The sequence below is a fragment of the Mytilus edulis genome, chromosome 2, assembly GCF_963676685.1.
Source record: "Mytilus edulis chromosome 2, xbMytEdul2.2, whole genome shotgun sequence".
In the NCBI taxonomy this organism is placed as follows: domain Eukaryota; kingdom Metazoa; phylum Mollusca; class Bivalvia; order Mytilida; family Mytilidae; genus Mytilus; species Mytilus edulis.
The window spans coordinates 40,404,955-40,423,849 of NC_092345.1; the positions used below are offsets into that span (position 1 = coordinate 40,404,955).

At 31.4% G+C, this 18,895-nt stretch overlaps 1 protein-coding gene across 2 annotated transcripts in view; it reads right to left on the reverse strand.

The window, feature by feature from the left end:
* LOC139510171 (mucin-5AC-like) overlaps positions 1 to 18,895 on the reverse strand; it is a 219,098-nt gene that overhangs the window by 28,743 nt on the left and 171,460 nt on the right. For both annotated transcript variants that reach the window (XM_071296525.1, XM_071296526.1), the window contains 8 exons: positions 16,596 to 16,880; positions 15,926 to 16,140; positions 12,635 to 12,730; positions 12,079 to 12,229; positions 10,820 to 10,957; positions 8,046 to 8,333; positions 4,786 to 4,881; positions 1,217 to 1,252 (listed from right to left, as the gene is read on the reverse strand). In XM_071296525.1, the coding sequence (XP_071152626.1) occupies positions 1,217 to 1,252; positions 4,786 to 4,881; positions 8,046 to 8,333; positions 10,820 to 10,957; positions 12,079 to 12,229; positions 12,635 to 12,730; positions 15,926 to 16,140; positions 16,596 to 16,880 (1,305 nt within the window). The remainder of the gene's footprint in view (positions 1 to 1,216; positions 1,253 to 4,785; positions 4,882 to 8,045; positions 8,334 to 10,819; positions 10,958 to 12,078; positions 12,230 to 12,634; positions 12,731 to 15,925; positions 16,141 to 16,595; positions 16,881 to 18,895) is intronic.

Genomic DNA, 18,895 nt, shown 5'->3' on the forward strand with positions numbered 1-18,895 from the left:
ACATTTTTTTGAAAAGTGCAAAGGAGTAAGGTCGGTAAGTGCCATATTTGGCCCCAATTATAAAGTTCATGGTTACAAGACAATAATTGTTTTAAGTTGCCTTAAAGACATGTGAGAAAGTTAAACAGAGCTGTTTTTGTCAAAGTTTAATTCTAACACGTTGATTTTTACATCCAAAAAAGGTCAAGATAAGGGATTTTGGTGAAATTTGACAAAATCAGCTGGATTTCAACCAAATAAAGGAATAGGAAACATAGAGTGCAGGCGTCGACAAGCTTAATAATATTCAAATAAGACATGTTAAATGTCTTCACAAACATTATTTTAAAAGATCTTTGTTGTCAACGTATGCGCTCTATGTTTCCTGTCAAATAATCTTTGGAAATTTACCTATTTTCATTGATTTTTTCATGAAAAATCAATATGAGTACAACTTGTGATGAATCGCAGAAACGTAAAATTTTCAACAAAATAGCTTATATCCTATCTAGTCAATGTATTAGCCATAATTTATCGTGATATTGGTCAATAAATCCGAATTTGAAATTTACGCTAAAAAAGGGGGCCATTTTAGGACCTTATCGAACATACTCCTTTAACAAAGACTAATAGGGGAAAATCAATGTTGGTATTACACCTTAAGGCCTTCTTAAAAGTATTCTGTAACTTAACAAAAACTAAAAAAAATGAAAATTTTGATAGGAACAATACTTATGTTTTTAAAAATTAACATTTTAGGATTAAATTAGTGTTTATTTTGAACAGATTGAAAAAAAAATATTATCAAAATTGAATAAACACAAATAATGGTAGACCTGTTATTTCTATCTATTTAGCAGATAAACTTTTTACTCAGGTAGATTAATCAATGAGTGATAGATTTCTCTTACAAGAAATTTAAAGGTCTGAGTGAATAAACGACACAGAGAACAATACAAATTGTATTTGTTCAATGGGACAATAGAACTGCCTAAAGTTTAAATGGACAGGTAACTATCAGGTGAATCTATGGAGAGGTACAATTGGGTTCACAATAATTCTTGTTGGGATCAACAATACTCTTACTCCTCTCTAGGGCACTATTCCAAATAAGGTAAAAATGAATAGTTATGTAAGTTCCTAAGAATAGACTGAGAAAACTGACTGCTGAAATAGTTTATAAAAGATGAGTGTATTGTGTATAAACTATAAATTAAGAAATCCTTATAAGAATTACCTGAGACTGTTGTTGTTTGGTCCCTATGTCTTCTACCTAAAAGATAACAAAAAATATTTATAATTCTATGCTTTACTGCAATTTACTCAGCAACTAAACAGTCCAAATTACAGTTAATACTATTAAATGTTTTATGTTCCTTCATTTAGTCACATCAATTCTTTGTGGTATTTTCTCCATATGTGTGCAAATAAATATGAAATTACAATTGAAAATTATTGACAAAGAATTTCAACAAAACATGAACTTTTGTTCCCTTTTATAATTTATAAATCCTACTGAATGATAATAAATGCCAATTTTCTAATTTATAGAGGACATAACTGTAGAAATGTTAATGACATACTGCAAAAAAAAACTCTCTCTGCTTGTAATGTTTCTTGCATTGTGCATGAGTTTCATAAAATTTGCAAGATAAAAACATAAGTAAAGTGTGAAAACCAAAGAAATAGCCAAGTTATAAAGGGGCATAACTCTAGAAAATTTGGATCAGAAAAACTTAAGTTAAGAGTGCAGAAACAAAAAAAAATGTAATTTACCAAGTTATGAAGAGCATAACTCATGAACAGTATATGACTCACCGCCCAAATTCAAACTTTGTCTATTAGTTTTAGTTCTAAGCAACTTGTATGAGTTTCATAAAATTTGGATGAGAAAGATGGTAAGAATTAGGAAATGGAAAAATGTGTAAATTTCCAAGTTATAAAGAGGCTTAACTCTAAAATGGTGAGCGACTCACGCTCCAATTCCTACTGTCTGTGAGTTTGATTCAATTAATTGTGTACCATTTTAATAAAATTTGCCTGAAAAAGGCTATTATTTCAACTTGGAATTCTTTTTAATTATGGAATTTGCATAATTTCAAAATTTCAAATTTTTTAATGATTGCCATGTTTATTCTGCATTATAATTTTTAAGCATTGCATAACACTTTCCATACAATGAATTTTGTATAGATAGTGTTGTGCACGGCACAGTACATTCTAATGAAAATATGCATTCTTCTTTGTAAAAGAAAGTGTTGTGCACCACACCGAACAATAAAATACAGAATAAACCTGGAAATTATAAAAAATTCAAGCACAAGAAATTATGCAAATTCCATAATTAAAAATAATTCAAAGTTGAAATAATACATTCGGAAAGCAAGCCCTTAGAAACGACTGTTGTTGCTACTTTCTTAAGACAACAATTGGACTGATATTAAAACCTGCTATTGTGAAATTGCATTAATTTCGCGGAAAAAAAATGGAGCCAATTGGAAGCTTTTCTTTTTTTGTGTTTCCTACTTGCCATTAGGGTCAGAAATAGATTTCTTTCGATTTTTTAAGCATTGATTTTATTATCAAAAGAAAATAATGCTTAAAATGTCAAATTGGTCATCTTTTAGCAATTACCTAATGCCGTTGATTGTCGTTTATAAATGATGCGAAATGTTTGTTATTTTTTCTTCTTTTTTTCACAGATTAACAAGATACTATACAAAAAATTAATAATACGTATCTCAAAAGTTTTAAAAAAAATCAAGTATAACGTTCTATCACCCCTTAGGAAACCCCGTTTGAACTAAATTCCAAAAGAAAGACATTTTTTGACATTGTAGTTTTTTGGCCTTACACATCAATGTCACCTTGCATCTGAACACAATTGTTTGAAAAATTAATGGCGAGTTCAGCTGTGAATATTTGACTGGATTAATTATTCTCTTTAAGTCAGTGAAATGTTTGACTTAACTTAAACATTGTAAGGAAATCTTATATTGTCTGTGCACAACCTTAACTGCTTTAGATGACTATAACAAAACTCATTCATTCATTGTTTATGATAATATATTTTTTTGTGATTAAGGAATTCTGATCAATCCTGCAAAAATAAAATTAAACAAGAATGTGTCCTCAGTACACGAATGCCCCACTCGCACTATCATTTTCCATGTTCAGTGGACCGTGAAATTGGGGTAAAAACTCTAATTTGGCATTAAAATTAGAAAGATCATATCATAGGGGACATGTGTACTAAGTTTGAAGTCGATTGGACTTAAACTTCATCAAAAACTACCTTGACCAAAAACTTTAACCTGAAGCGGGACAGACGGACGGACGAACGAACGGACAGACGGACAAACGAACGGACAGACGGACGGACGCACAGACCAGAAAACATAATGCCCCTCTACTATCGTAGGTGGGGCATAAAAAGTCCTGTCCTAAATTTGAACTTAAAACAATCTCTTTCAGACTTGCATTCAAAGCATGTTCATACTGAAATGTGACTTATTTATGACATATGATCTAAAACATAATTGTTGACTTTGCACTCAGAAACTGCTCTGAAATACTTTTATATAAATATAAAAATGCATAGTTATTATTTTTTTAAATAGAAAAAGAAAAATATTAGACAGAGTCTTTATGTTCTTATCTATTTTAAGTTCATGATTAGAACCATTTATCTAACTATTGGTTTAGTGGTTTTTTTTTCATAATGTGAGTCCATTCATTAGAACTTGCAAGGAATTAATAATGAGACCAAATTTATTGTTAAATATATGTTTAGTTTGTTCATACAAGGATTGCAAACTAATTTCCTATTATTTCAAATAATGAAGAATTTACATTCAGAATACTTTCATTATAATCTCTTTAATGTTTTCTAAAAATGAAAAAGGTAAGACCAGGTATCAGTAATAAAAAGGAATTCCTATTTTTGATCCTGTCTTGATCCAGTATTCATGATGTTTGGCTACCCCTTGCATTAATGTAGTAGAAATTTATTTCTGTGTTGAAATAATTAGGTTGCAGCAGTAAAAATACTTACCAAAATATAAATTAAGTCTTGGAATAATAATATTATAAATTTATATGGCACATAGTCATCCATATAGGGCTTATTTGAAGTTATTTCACTGAGACTGAGTTCTGAAAAGTGTTAAAATGTGTTTCTCTTATTTTTTTTTTACACATGTCTTTAGTTTTAAAATATATTTAATAAAATTATTTTAATAATATCCATATGTAAATAACAGCATATGGTGCTTAATATAATAATAATTTGTTCATGAGAGTGCCAACAAGAATAGCTTCCCGAGAAGTTAAGAAAGAAAATTACGATTTTAATTTGCTATGACAGATTTTTTTGGTCAACACCTAGTCTTTGAAGACACATTTTGAGAGAAAAAATGAGTTTAATCCATTATTGAGTTGATAAATATACTTTGTACATACTCAAGAATGTTCACCTAAAAGCAAATTAGTTTTAATTCATGCAAAAAACTACAAATTTAAAAAAACGGGCTTCACTTTTTTTGGTAAAAAAATGCCCATATATGGTAATCACATGACCTCCATTGTTGCTTTAAGAAATGGGGGCAAACCGGGGTCAGCTTTCCGACTGAATAGACTGTTTTGATAAAACCTTAAGTAAGAGTGCAACAAAAATGGAACAGGCAGGAAGAGGGATGAAGGGAAAGAGAGTCAAGGGTAAACTTAAATTCCCAATTGCCTAAAGCATGGGCATAAAAAGTCCTGAAAAATTCAATCAGATGTTGATTTTGTTTATAAATTACTTACTATGATTTTGTGAACTATCAGGGAACATAGGTCCAGTAGGTAATGTGGTTGCAGCTATAGATGTTGTACCAGTATCCAATTGTGGTGTGTTATGGCCTGAGGAAAATAAATATTAATTCCAACTGATGCAATATGACAAATTTTCAGATAGTTTGAATAAGGCAATTTATAAAAATTACAACTCATTTCACAAAAATCATGCTAATGAGCAGGTAAATTACTTGAGATCTTGTCATAAAACATTCCAATGTGACTTACAATCAATTTTGATTCTAACTATTTTGGTGAAAAGAGTTATTGCTGCTGATCTTGATACATTTAATTTCTTTGTACTATTTGTACTACCTAAAATATGACAGGGAAAAGTATAAGGAGGTGTTTGTAGTTACTCTTTTGGACTCCCAACATTTCATCTAATTATCCCCTGGCCACATATATAATGCTTAAAAGTGACTGTGACTGAGAAAATGGGTTCAGATGAGATTAATAAATTTTTGCAGTTTTTTTGCATTTCATTCAATGCTACTAATGTGCTTACGATGAATACAAAATTTCATGATGATATCTCAACTGGTTTCGAAAAATAGTATGTTCATAAATTGGCATGCATTTGTGTACATAAAAAACAGACAACGCCATGGCCATAGAAAAGTTCTGTAACTTTACCCACCTAAGCCTTTTGGGTCCAGGCAACCTTAGGCAAGTGTCTATCATTTATACCTAGTTGGGACAAAAGCTTTGCCATAGGAAGTCGGAATCCGCTAAGGAGTGTGTAAAGGTTAAAATACTGAATCGTGTGAAATTGAATGTTGCAACTTAAATAATTTTAAAGACAATTAGAACCAGGTGCTCCACAGGGCGCAGCTTTATACGACCACAGAAGTTGAACCCTGAACATTTGAGGCAAGTATGGACACAACATTCAAGCTTGATACAGCTCTGAATTTGGATTGTGATTAAATAGTTGACACAACATAGGCTTCTGACACAGAATGAATGTGGTCTAAGAACTTAAACTTTAAAACTTTTAAATTGGACATTTACCTATTACGGTCTAATATCCAAAATCGAAATATACTGAGCCAAAAAAGTTTAGCAACACTTTTTTTTTTTTTTTTTTGTTGTTTCTGGAATTTTTTTTTTTTTAAATATCATTGATATAATCCTTAGTTTTACCTGTAATTTAAAACTGTCATACTTTTTTCCTGGTGATTGATTTCGCGCCATTTCAGCTTTGCACGTGTAATTGATGTTTTACCTTCTGTACCTGTACTTTTAAAACGATATTAAAAATTTCTTTTTCACTAACGTTCAGAAACATACCATTGGTAAGAAAAACACATACACCTTTGAAAAAATTGCATGGGGCGTCAACCAGGCCTCCCCGAAATTGACCTTCAGGAAACTCTTGGAATGGTTGATGCCGGAATGAGTGTTGCTGACATCATGGCTCGATTTAATGTGCATAAGGCAACCGTTTAGAAACAAACAAACAGATATCAACAAATTTCAACTGCATAGGATGGGTGGATAAATCATAGACTAAAAAAAACTATCGTCAAGGGAGGAGCGCTACCTTCACTTTACGTCAACACGTGACAAGTTTTTTTCCGGCCACAAGAGTATAAATTGACTAAGGGCAGCTGCTGGTGTGCCTGCCAGTCCTTCATTGGTGCAGTTAGGGCATATCTGAAAAAATGATTTTGAATAACACTATGCTCATTTCCGCATTTTGACCCTCCCGCGCTCCATACAAAGAAAATCCTAATGAATGTGAGTGATAAACATTCATGTTGCTTCTGACATGTCATAATTCCATTTTGTTATTATTAAAATTATATGTTGTTATGATTTTGTAATAAAATAAAATTTCACATTTTTGTTGCTAAACTTTTTTGGCTCAGTATACATGGTTAGATTCAGCATACATTGTATCAAAGAACCCCATGAATTCAATTTTTGTTAAAATCAAACTAAATTAAATTTTGGATCCTTTGGACCTTAATGTAGAACAATTTGAAAACGGGACCAAATATTAAGAATCTAAATACATTGTTAGATTTTGCATATCGAGGAACCCCGATAATTCAATTTTTGTTGAAATCAAACAAAATTTACTTTTGGACCCTTTTGGCCCCTAATTCCTAAACTATTGGGACCCAAAATCAATCCCAACCTTCCTTTTGTGGTCATAAATCTCGTGTTCAAATGTCATAGATTTCTATTCACTTATAATAAAGTTATTGTGTGAAAACCAAGAAAAATGCTTATTTTGGCCCTTTTTGGCCCAAAATTTCTAAACTGTTTAAAACGTAACTCCCAAAATCTATCAAAACCTCCCTTTTGTGGTCATAAACCTTGTCTTAAAATTTCAAAGATTTCTATTCACTTATTCTCAAATTATTGTGCGAAAACCAAGAAAAATGTTTATTTGGACCCCTAATTCCTTAACTGTTTGGACCAAAACTCCAAAATCAATCTTAACCTTCCTGCTGTGGTCATTAACCTTGTGTTTTAATTTCATAGACTTCTATTTACTTATACTAAAGTTAGTTTGCAAAAACCAAGAAAAATGCTTATATGGGCCCTTTTTTGGCCCCTAATTCCTAAACTATTCGGACCATAACCCCCAAAATCAATCCCAACCTTCCTTTAATGATATTGAACCATCTGTTAAAAATTTATAGAGATCCATTCACTGAAACAAAAGTTATTGTCCGGAAACTAAATGTGTCTTTTCGGAGGAGGATGACATCATACCATTATACGACGCAAAATTTTTTTTTGCGGTCGTATAAAAATGCACACATGGTAAGCGGTACATGTCATATAATAAGTGAAATAATATTGTTTTAGGCAGCGAACAATAATTTTTGTCATAGACAAAATTACATTTTATCGCATCAGGGCCCATTTTGTCAGACTTAGACACAAATATGTTTAAGATGCAAGTTTAATTTAGAAAAAATTAATATACAACAGTAAACTCCTAACACCAGGGGTAACCTTTTTCTGGAACAGTTCAAAGTCAACTTCAGTGGGAACAAACAGTGCAAGTCTTTCAATGAGATTATTAGTTGGTTTTCCAATAAGCTATAGACGTCTTAAATGAAAAATAAAAATATGCTAATCTAGCAATGTGCACAACAATTGTAGCTTTTTTGATGACCCAATGATTGTTGATAAAGTTTTAGAAAAATTGGGAAATAAAACTGAGAATTGAAAAGAAAAGAATTTCAAGAGTTTTTTTTTATACTTACTGCAAGTACATTGGTATCTGATCTTATAATTAGTACATGTCATTGGGAAATTATCTGCATTGTTACAGACTACTCCATCTATTGGTGTGCATTTCATAACTTCTCCTGTTGAGTAGTGGAAAGCCCCAATATCTGTACTCCAACATTCAACCTTGTGAATTGTTCCTCCACTGCAGAATCCTGAAGCTTTCTGATATTCAAGACCAGATTTCTCCTTGTCACCAAGTGCATACGTTGTTGGATTTCTTTCGTCTACCCATGGCGACCATGATTTATCAACACATGGGGCTGCAGAAATTTTAGTAAAAATATTAAGTGCTAATTGTTCATTAAGTATTTATCCTAAATTGGATCACCTGGTCTAAATGTTGTAGATTTTCGTTATTATGTATATAACAGAAAGTGAGAAATTTTAAGCAGTAAAAATTATCAAAACAATAAGATCTACAGATGAGCCAAAATGGATGAATTTTTAATTGATCCTGTGTAAGAGTTATTGCCTCGGATGACTCATTTTCTAATTTATGCAGAAATCATATTGGATGGAGAGAAATTGCTAAAACAAAAGTGTTTAGCAAAATAACATCTACCAAGAGTTGACATGCAAACATTGATTAATTAAACCATTCTTAGTAGTAATTGCCTTTGAAAGACTGAATGTGTTCATTTTTTGTGTTTTTGTTGTTGTAGAAACTATCATAGAGAGAATTTGTGAAAACCAGTAAAAAAAAACCTCCAAAAAAGTCACTAAGACAGAAATTATCAATTGACTGAGTACCGCTGACAGGAGTTATTACCCATGAAAGATGGTTATCATCAAATTTTGGCAGACATCATCATAGAAAGAGAAAAAATTTAACCAGCAGATATGTTTAATTATCACAATAAGATCTACAAATCAGTAATCAAGGTTGAAACTGTTAACAGAATCTGAATAAAAGTCAATTCCCTTGAATGATGTTTTATTTTAATTTCTTTAGAAAGAAACTTTATAAAAAGCAAAAAACTGATTACAATAAAGAAAAAAAAAATACTTCGCTGAGCACAGCCTAATACCACAGTGGTCAAACCCTGAACAGTTGGGACAAGTTTGGACACAATATTTAAGCTTGATACTTATTTTTGGATTGTGATCAAACTTTGACATAATATAGGTTTCTGAAACAAAATAAATGTTGTCAGAGATCTTAAACATCTACTGGGCAACACTGTGTAATAGAAAATTTCTTCTTGAAATTATAAAAAAGCTTGTTTTTAGCACCTTTTTTTTACCCTAATTCCTGCATTTTTGGGACAACTACCCCATAATCAATCCCCGCCTTCCCTTTGTGATATGGAACCTTGTGGTACAATTTCAGATAGATCCATACACATACACACTTAAAAGTTAATTTCCATAAACTACAAAAATGCTTGATTTTGTGCCCTGAATTCCTAAACTTTTGGTATCATTACCCCAAAATCAATCCATACATTCCTTGTGTAGCATTTATCCTTCTTGTAAAATTTCATAGAGATCTATTGACTTTAACTAAAGTTATTGTCTGGAAACCAAATGTGTCTTTGGATGACGACAACAACGACAATATCATAGCATTATTTGATCCCAAAATAATGTTTGTGGTTGTATAAAAATATATCAAAGTGGCATATTTTTTTTTCATCATAGATGGTAATGACTGTATGGATAAACATGGTAGTAAAATACAAACAATTATGTGAATAAAAAATTAATGGTCTGATGAAAATCTATTTGAATAAATTACTTCTTGCATTCAAACAATTTGTTACGAAAGAGGAAGATAGTTTTAGTGCTGTGTTAGATTTATAATTAAGTATAAGCTTTATTTTATTTTTATTGCACAATCTGGTTATACTTTTTTCTGTAATTTTAGACATTTTGAATATAAAAGTCTCTCTGGTACTGGCGTTATCTCAAATCTGCAGATGTGCTGTTCATTTTCAATTTTGCCACTTTTACATATTTCAAAACTTCTTTGATCAGTCTGGGCACTTTTAAATATCTTCCTCCCTCAATGGCAAGGTTATGAGCACTACCTCTTAATTTACACAATGATGATCGATCTGATCTATTTCTTAAAGCATCAACATTAACTGCACGTTCACTCATTTTGTAAACACTCCGGAAAAATGTTAATTTTGGAGATGCTGAAATATTAGCATGTTGTTCCTGAAAACCCTGGTCAATTAGTCTTTGTTTTATAAAAGGTGTTTAATAGTAAAGTTAACGTTTGACAAATATGATAAACCTCAATTTTGAATAATAAAATTTAACCTTTTAACCCATAGGTTGCTTATTTTTGTAGCATTATATATTTGGTGAACTAAACTTTCTTCTGAAGTGGTCCCAGAATTTAATACTAGATAACATTATCCTATTTTAATGAGCACCATTTTCACAGATGTTTGACATAATGCAGAAAAGAAGAATATAAACAAATACTGGGGACAACAAAAAGTAAAATCATCAATTAAACTTGGTCTCATTATGATCTAAGGTAGAAGAAAGGTGTATATCAAGGTCATATCTCATTACTTTACTTTTAATATTTTATTAAAAAGTCATGTAACAATTAAAGAAAACAAAGCTGTATAATTACTCATCTTTTTCAAAATGACCCTTCGTAGATGTTTCCTATCAGTTCAATACAAATATATACAGATGAATAAATTAATCTTTGAATCTATGAAAGTGTTAACCATAGAATTAAAAGTTTGAAAAATACTAAATAAAAGTGTTAATGATAACTTACTTTTATTATCTACTGGTGTTGGAGAAGGTGTTGGGGTCAATCCTGTGTTTGATCCTGGGCTTACTTCAGGTTTACCACCATTACCAGATGTGGGTGATGGTGTTGGAATTCCAGGTGGTGTAAATTGAGGTACTACAACTGTTTAGGAATAATTCATTTGTTGGTGATTATCAGAAACATTCAATTTGTTCATCTATTTGTGTGTGAATATTATTTATAAACATACAGTATGTCTATACTATATTAAGTTTGTGGACCAAAATATTTGAGCCGGTTTGTCTCTGTTAAAGCCAACGATCGTCTGAAGTATTATATACGGGTAATAATAAATAGATTGTGTATGTTATGTACAATGTACTTTATAACTTCATATTGTAATTGCTCTAACTAGCAAAGCTTAAATAATTCAACTCCAAATAAAGTTCCATAGCTGTTTCATTACGGTCTACATTTTGTAAACAGGCGGAAGTGCATGGTTTTGTATATTTAATTCTATATACAATTTATGACAACTCAGCAAATGGTCAATTTTCACCACTCAAAAACACTCACTAATTATTACAACTTGCATCACTTTATCAAACTCGCACCACTCAAAAACAATAACAGTCTTGAAGAAACGTGTTTCATCATTAGATTGTTTTCGTCTTCTCTTAGAAAATTCCTCCTTAATCTCAGAGCACCTGAGTCACACAGAGACAGAACTCCCACTACTTGAAAAAATATATACTACAAACTCACACCACTGAAGGAATGTTTTAAATCATCAGAAAGTTCTAGATTTTTTTTTCTTAGTTATTTCTGTTCTTAGACCACCTGTATTACACAGAGACAGAACTTGACTCGCAATTTTGAAGAAAAAACCAGAAATACTACAAACTAGTATCACTGAGAAATGTTTGAATCATCAGTGTTCTAGAATATTGTTTTCTTCTTCTCTAAGTTATTTTTTCTTTTCTAGGAGCACCTGTGTAACACAGAGACAGATTAGTTACTAATTGGTCACTGGAACTCCTAAGAAAGAAAAAATGATCACAAACTAATCAAGACTATCAACATAATGTTTCAGTGCATAAAAATAATTCAAGTAGTCCTAAAGTCTAACTTGCACTGATTTTTTCTAATGATATATAAATTAAAGGTAAACGCTTATTTTCCAGACCAAAAAAATACAGATAAAATACTATGACAAAAAGAAAGGTTTCATATTCTAAGTTTTCAAGATTATATAATCACAATTACAAGAATGTGAGACATACCACAATTAACTTCGTCTGTGTCACAGTCAATGATTCCATCACAGCGGGATGGTTTTGGTATACACCTGGTGTTACCACACCGGTACTCGTTATCAGCACATGTCTTACATGTACATTCACAGGATGTTACATTCACATATTTAGTTTCTTCCTATGAAATGAAAAGAAGAATAAGTCCATTCCATATATATAAACAGGTATTACTTTTTTTAACATATCATTAGTATGCAAAAAAACAACTATAAAATATGTTTTAATTAATAAACCATTTTCTTTCTAAAATGGTTGTACCAAGTCAGAAATATATGACTGTTGTTCTTCCCTCTTTCAATTGGTTGATAGTGTTTGATTTTGTCAGTTGTTATGGACTTCTCCTTTTTTTAATATACCTGAGAATTCAGTATTTTTGTTATACTTTTTTCAATCTGCTTGAGAATAAAACACTTCAATGATGTATTGACTTTTCTTCACTGTAAACAATTGCATATTTACCCTAGATGTCTTTACTTTTGAACATATACCCCATAAAACAAAATACAAAACTGAAAATACTTACAGGTTGACAGGGAGGACAAAATTTTGGCATACATTTGTTTTCTCCATTAATACATTGGCATGTGGCACACTGTCTTCCTTGTGCAATGCCTCCAGGCTGCAATATACAAAACATAAAAGACAGGTTAATGCCAATCTGAGCTAACAATTCAAAGGAATTTGGCAACTGTTGTTTTGACTTTTTGTCAGACATATCCATGATCTCTTAAGTTTATGACATGTAGTGCCAATGAAATTTCATTACTTTAAATAATGGAACTATTTTATATAAATAGATTATTAAGACACAATAGGTTTTGGAATGCTGAAAATAAGTTATAATTATACAGGGGCACTAAAGTGTTCAGATTATTATCCAATCTGAAATCAGCAAGGGGGTTCCTAGTCACTTCTGCATGTGCTTGTTTTGTGAGATCATACTTATTAACCAATGAGATTGCTCATTAGTTTTGACTTTACCGATCAGCACTTATTTGGCAGGATTTAAATGTTTTAAACACACACACTTAATTATTCTTAAAGAAGTGCTTGCTGTTAGCAGTAATTTAAAAAAAATTGTGCCCACCCTCCACTCCCTTGTTTGACATCTATTTATATTTGCTATATACATATTATCTATAACAGATATTGTTACATTAGTGGAGTCAGCTTTGCATATTTTTTTATAGTGTTTTATTAAAAGAGTAGTAATGTTTTAAAGAATTAACAGTTTTTATGTACTTTTTGTATGGATCAGTAACTCAGTTTTTCAACTTGATTTTGCTTTCTTTGTAAACATGTTTATAATGCTTATTGAATATGCAAAAAGAAAATATTAAACTGTGATTCTTCTTCCAAACCTGTGTTTGTTCAGATTTTACTTTATAGAATAACCAGTTGGTTTAAGTCTCGGTCCCATTACTTAACTCTGATTAGTGGACTAAAATCAAGTGCTTTTGTCTACACTGTAACTCTTCAGCATTTGGTTAGGGCACCAAAGGAATAGCCACCTGGTTATTGGTACCACTGGCCATATCCATAAACATATAATAAGAGAGGATCTGGGCAGGAATAGTTTTGTGGATTAATATAGTAGATTATTGGTAGATTTGGACTTTACTGAGGATTAAAATATTTATTTTTTGCTGTTGGAGTCATTCACAGCTTGCCAAAAACTGGAGGTTATCAAAAGCTTGCAATCTTGTATGAGCATTTTTATAACTTAAACGTATGCTAGCCTCTTGATGTATTTTGCTTAAAAACTTGCGGTATTATTTCATTGAAGATTAATCTACATCTACTTTTATTAATATATAAATATTAAAATTATTAGAATGGATTAAAAACATTGATAATTTTTAAAACTAGTGTGAACAAACATTTTTTTCAGGAGCCTGTAATTCAGTGGTTGTCCTTTGTTTGTGGGTTACATATTTGTTTTTCGTTCATTTTTTGTACATAAATAAGGCCATTAGTTTTCTCGTTTGAATTGTTTTACATTGTCATTTCGGGGCCATTCATAGCTGACTATGTGGTATGGACTTTGCTCATTGTTGAAGGCTGTACTTATCCCTATAGTTGTTAATTTCTGTGTCATTTGGTCTCTTGTGGAGATTGTCTCATTGGCATTCATACTACATCTTCTTTTTTATACTTTATTCATTTAAATCATGGATTACTTTAACTAGAGGCTCCAAGGAGCCGGTGTCGCTCACCTGATATTTTTTATTTAAAATTGATGCATGAAATAATGCCACCATTGTACTTTTGCATTAGTTTCAGAGATACAAGTCAAAAACTGCATTTTCCCCCCTTTGTTCTATTTTTTGCCATGTCTGCCATGTTGGTTGACAGGCAGGGTAATTGGACACATGTTTTAGACTAGATATCCTTATGCTGATTGTGGCAAAGTTTGGTTAAATTTGTTTCAGTTGTTTCAGGAGAACATTAAACAAAAATTAAAAAAAATTTGTTAAATTTGACTTTAAAAGGCAATAATTCTTTTTGGGGTCAACTGACAATTTTGGTAAGTCAACTTATTTGGAGATCTTACTTTGCTGAATATTATTGCTGTTCACAGTTTATCTCTATCTATAATAATATTCAAGATTATAACCAAAGACGGCAAAATTTCCTTAAAATTAACAATTCAGAGGCAGCAACCCAACAACGGATTGTCTGATTTGTCTTAAAATTTCAGGGCAGATAGATCTTGACCTGATAAACAATTTTACCACTGTCAGTTTTGCTCTAAATGCTTTGGTTTCAGAGAAATAAGCCAAATCTACATTATACCCCTATATTCTATCTTTAGCCATGGCGGACATCTTGGTATGAAGGCAGGGTCATCTGGCACATTTTTTAAACTACATACCCCAATGATGATTGTGGCTAAGGTGCAATCATCAGTTTTTTTCTATGACGTCATATTTTAAGGGACCATGCCTAAGTGACCCTTAGTGGTGGAATGGTTAATAAAGATACTTGTATAAAACTAGATATCACTGGAAGCAGAATTTTCTCTAGTTTATAATGAAATAAAAATATAGTGTACTTTTGATATAATAAAAAAGTTATATCCAGAGAAAGCGGAGGACAATATTGCCTAATCTGAACATAAAAAAACTTAAATCAGGTCATGTGTATACCCATGTCGACATGATACAGGCACATTTTACATAATCAAAACTGTATGAATTTCATAGATTTTAACCTGGTCTTTCAAAAATTCTCATTTCAGGGTACGTTCGCCTGCTCCGAAAAGAGCTATAGCTACACAGGCTGCAAATAAGTTGTAATTTTCACTGCCAAAAAAACAGGATGTTTACAGTGTTGTCTCTCAAAACATGTACATTTAATCTAATTTTTTAAATTATTTTAATCATTCAACCTGTTTTAATTGAAGCTAATAAAATCATTTTTACAATCAAATACAAAAAAACATGATATTTTTTCACCATTTATGTTAATATAAAAAGGGATTTCCTTCTATGGCTATTTTTTGTCGGGGAATAACCCCTAGCTTATTATAAGAAACTGTTTATAGCACCCTAAGTTTAGTTAAATTTGGCCCAGTAGTTTCAGAGGAGAAATTTTTCGTTAAAGTTAATGACGGACGACAGACGCCGGACACCCAAGTAATGAGAAAAGCTCACTAGGCCCTTTGAGGCAGGTGATCTAAAAATTCAACATCTGTTCTCATCACTTTTTCAATTTAATTTCAGCAATCCCAAAATGTAACTTGTTTAATGTCAAAAAATTTTCAGTTTGCATTAAAATTCCCACAGCATGATTGGTCACTTGAGTTACTTACCCTGACAATCTTTCCTTCAATCTTACAAGTACATTCTGACTTCTGTACACAGTGCAGCCCATCACAGAACTGTCCATCTGTACAGGAATCAGGACAATTTTTTGTGTCCATATTTTCATAACATTTTGCCACTCTCTTGATCGGTGATCCACTTACAGTAGCCAATTTGGTAGTTTTATGGAAACCACCTGCCATTGTAGTTTTTTGTGGTGGTACTGTTGTAAAAAACAAAAAAAAACATGTTTTCATTCATTGTCAACTTATCAAAATATCTATTCTTATACAGCTAAATATCTGAACATAATAGAAATGGACATTTCTGAGATATGCATACCTGCCAACCTCTGAAACTTTCAAAGAGGGAGATCTCCCCCTCAGCTATGATACCTGAGGGGGAGATTTTTCGAGAACGTCATGTTTGAGTGATATATATGACCTTTTTATTTATTCATCTACAAAACACATATAAGAGTTAATAGATATACTTTATTTCTTTAAATATGATTATATTCTATACAATTAAATTATGGAAATCTTTTTAAAATCTATAATACATAATTGTGTTTTAAAAACTAATAAAGTTTATAAAAAGAAACTATTTTTTTCTCTATTTTTAAGGTAGTGTTCAACCTAATATTTCTAATCAAAGGATTGTTTAAATACTACTCACAACATTCACTGGTCTGTTTCAAGCAGGCTAGTCTGACCTTGTAGTCAGCACACCCATTTGGGTCAAACTGGTTCATATTGTCACATTGTAATCCACTCCAAAGGTCACAGGAAATTATTTGTCCTAGGTCATCGGCTGTGGAACCTGTAGCTGATCGACATTCAATCTTCATAGGATTAATGCAAATATGTGAGTGTTTCTTTACTTCAGCAATAGGTTCTGAATCACCACTGGCATCTGGTGTGTGCAAATTCACCCAGTTATCCCACTGTGTACATCTTTTAACTATAATAAATACAAAAATGCTTTTGAGACATAAAAGTTGCAGACTTGACAAAAATGATTCTGACCAAATAACAAATATTACAAAAAGGAACCTGACCTGCCCCATGTAAAGTCCATGATTTGCTTAGGGAAAACCCAGCCATGATTCAGTAAAAAAAAAACCCACCAACAACATTGGTTGTGCACAAAAATACTGAAATCAGCGGAAAATCAAATTGTAAAGTCCCTAATCACATGGCAAAATCAAATGACAAAACACATCAAAAACGAACTGTCATATTCCTGACTTGGTGCATATATTTTCAAATGTAGAAAATGGTGGATTAAACCTGGTTTTACCTTGCAGTACAATTTCAGAGAGATCCATACACTTAAACACGAGTTACCATTAAAACCCATCTAAATGCATCATAAAAATATTAAAATAGAAAATGACATACTTAATCATGTTTAGAATTAATATAACTTCATCAGCATTTAATAGTAACTTCTAACAAGAATGTGTCCTCAGTACATGAATGCCCCACTCGCACTATCATTTTCCATGTTCAGTGGACCGTGAAATTGGGGTAAAAACTCTAATTTGGCATTAAAATTAGAAAGATCATATCATAGGGGACATGTGTACTAAGTTTGAAGTCGATTGGACTTAAACATCATCAAAAACTACCTTGACCAAAAACTTTAACCTGAAGCGGGACAGACGGACGGACAGACGGACGGACAGACGGACGGACGAACGAACAGACGGACGGACGGACGGACGCACAGACCAGAAAACATAATGCCCCTCTACTATCGTAGGTGGGGCATAAAAATAAATTGACAGCTAAGAAAATGATTATAACAATGTTTCTTGAATACATCCACATTACATTTTTTTTTTATTAAGAGTGATAAATCATTCCATGTCTCGGTTGCAGAATAATGAAAAGATTTTTTATAAAAAATTGTATTTGGTCTTGGAACAAATTGATCATTATTTGAGACAGATCGTAAGTTGTGGTGTTGCACATCATTAATATTTAGCATTGCTAAGTAATCAGGTGTTAGTTCATTTATAATTTTAAACATTAGAATTTATTGTTGGTAATTTATTCTCTTTGTAAAAAATGGCAATTTTAAAGATGAAAACATAAAATAAGAAGAACCGAAATATGGCATTAATAATAAAAGTATAATTCTTGCTACTCTTTTTTATAAGTTTAATGATTCTCTCTGAATCTTTTTGTAATAAATTTCCCTAAACTGAACTACAATAGTCTATATAGGGTAGAATATACTCATTATAAAGTAGTTGTCTTGTGTGTATGGGCAAATATACTTTAATTTATACATAAGTGATATTTTAGAGGAGATAATCTTACATATATGATCATCATGATCTTCCCAGCTAAAATTTTCATCAATGTCAATTCCAAGTAATTTGAAAGAATGGCCATTCTCAATACATGTTTCCTTGATGGTAAAACATAATTCTGATAGTTGTGTAAGTTTTTGTTTTGAACCTTATTTCATAGACTTCGTTTTTTGTGCATTAATTTTCATACTGTTATTGTTACACCAAATTGTATAGTATTTAAATCATTTTGCAATATCCTGATTATTTTTGTTTATTTTTTTAATGTTTTTATTATTGAAAATGCAATGTTGAATCATCAGCATATAAATCCATGCTGGATTGTTAAACATGAAGTGGTAAATCAATTATATAAATTAAAAATAACAGAGGACCTAAAATAGATTCTTGATTCACTCCATATTTTACACAGGATCTATCAGATTTAATGTTAGCGCATTGAACTTCTTGTTGTCTTTCAGACAAAAATGATTTATCCATTCTATCATATGTTCTCTGATATGACAAAATTTTAACTTTTCTAAAAGTATGGCATGCATGATTAAGGTAGCACAATACAAAGATTTTTTTACTTCCAACCCCCAACCTTTAAAATGCTGCAACTTTCATAATACTGCATTTAAATTAATAAAAGAGGTATATATAGATAGATAAA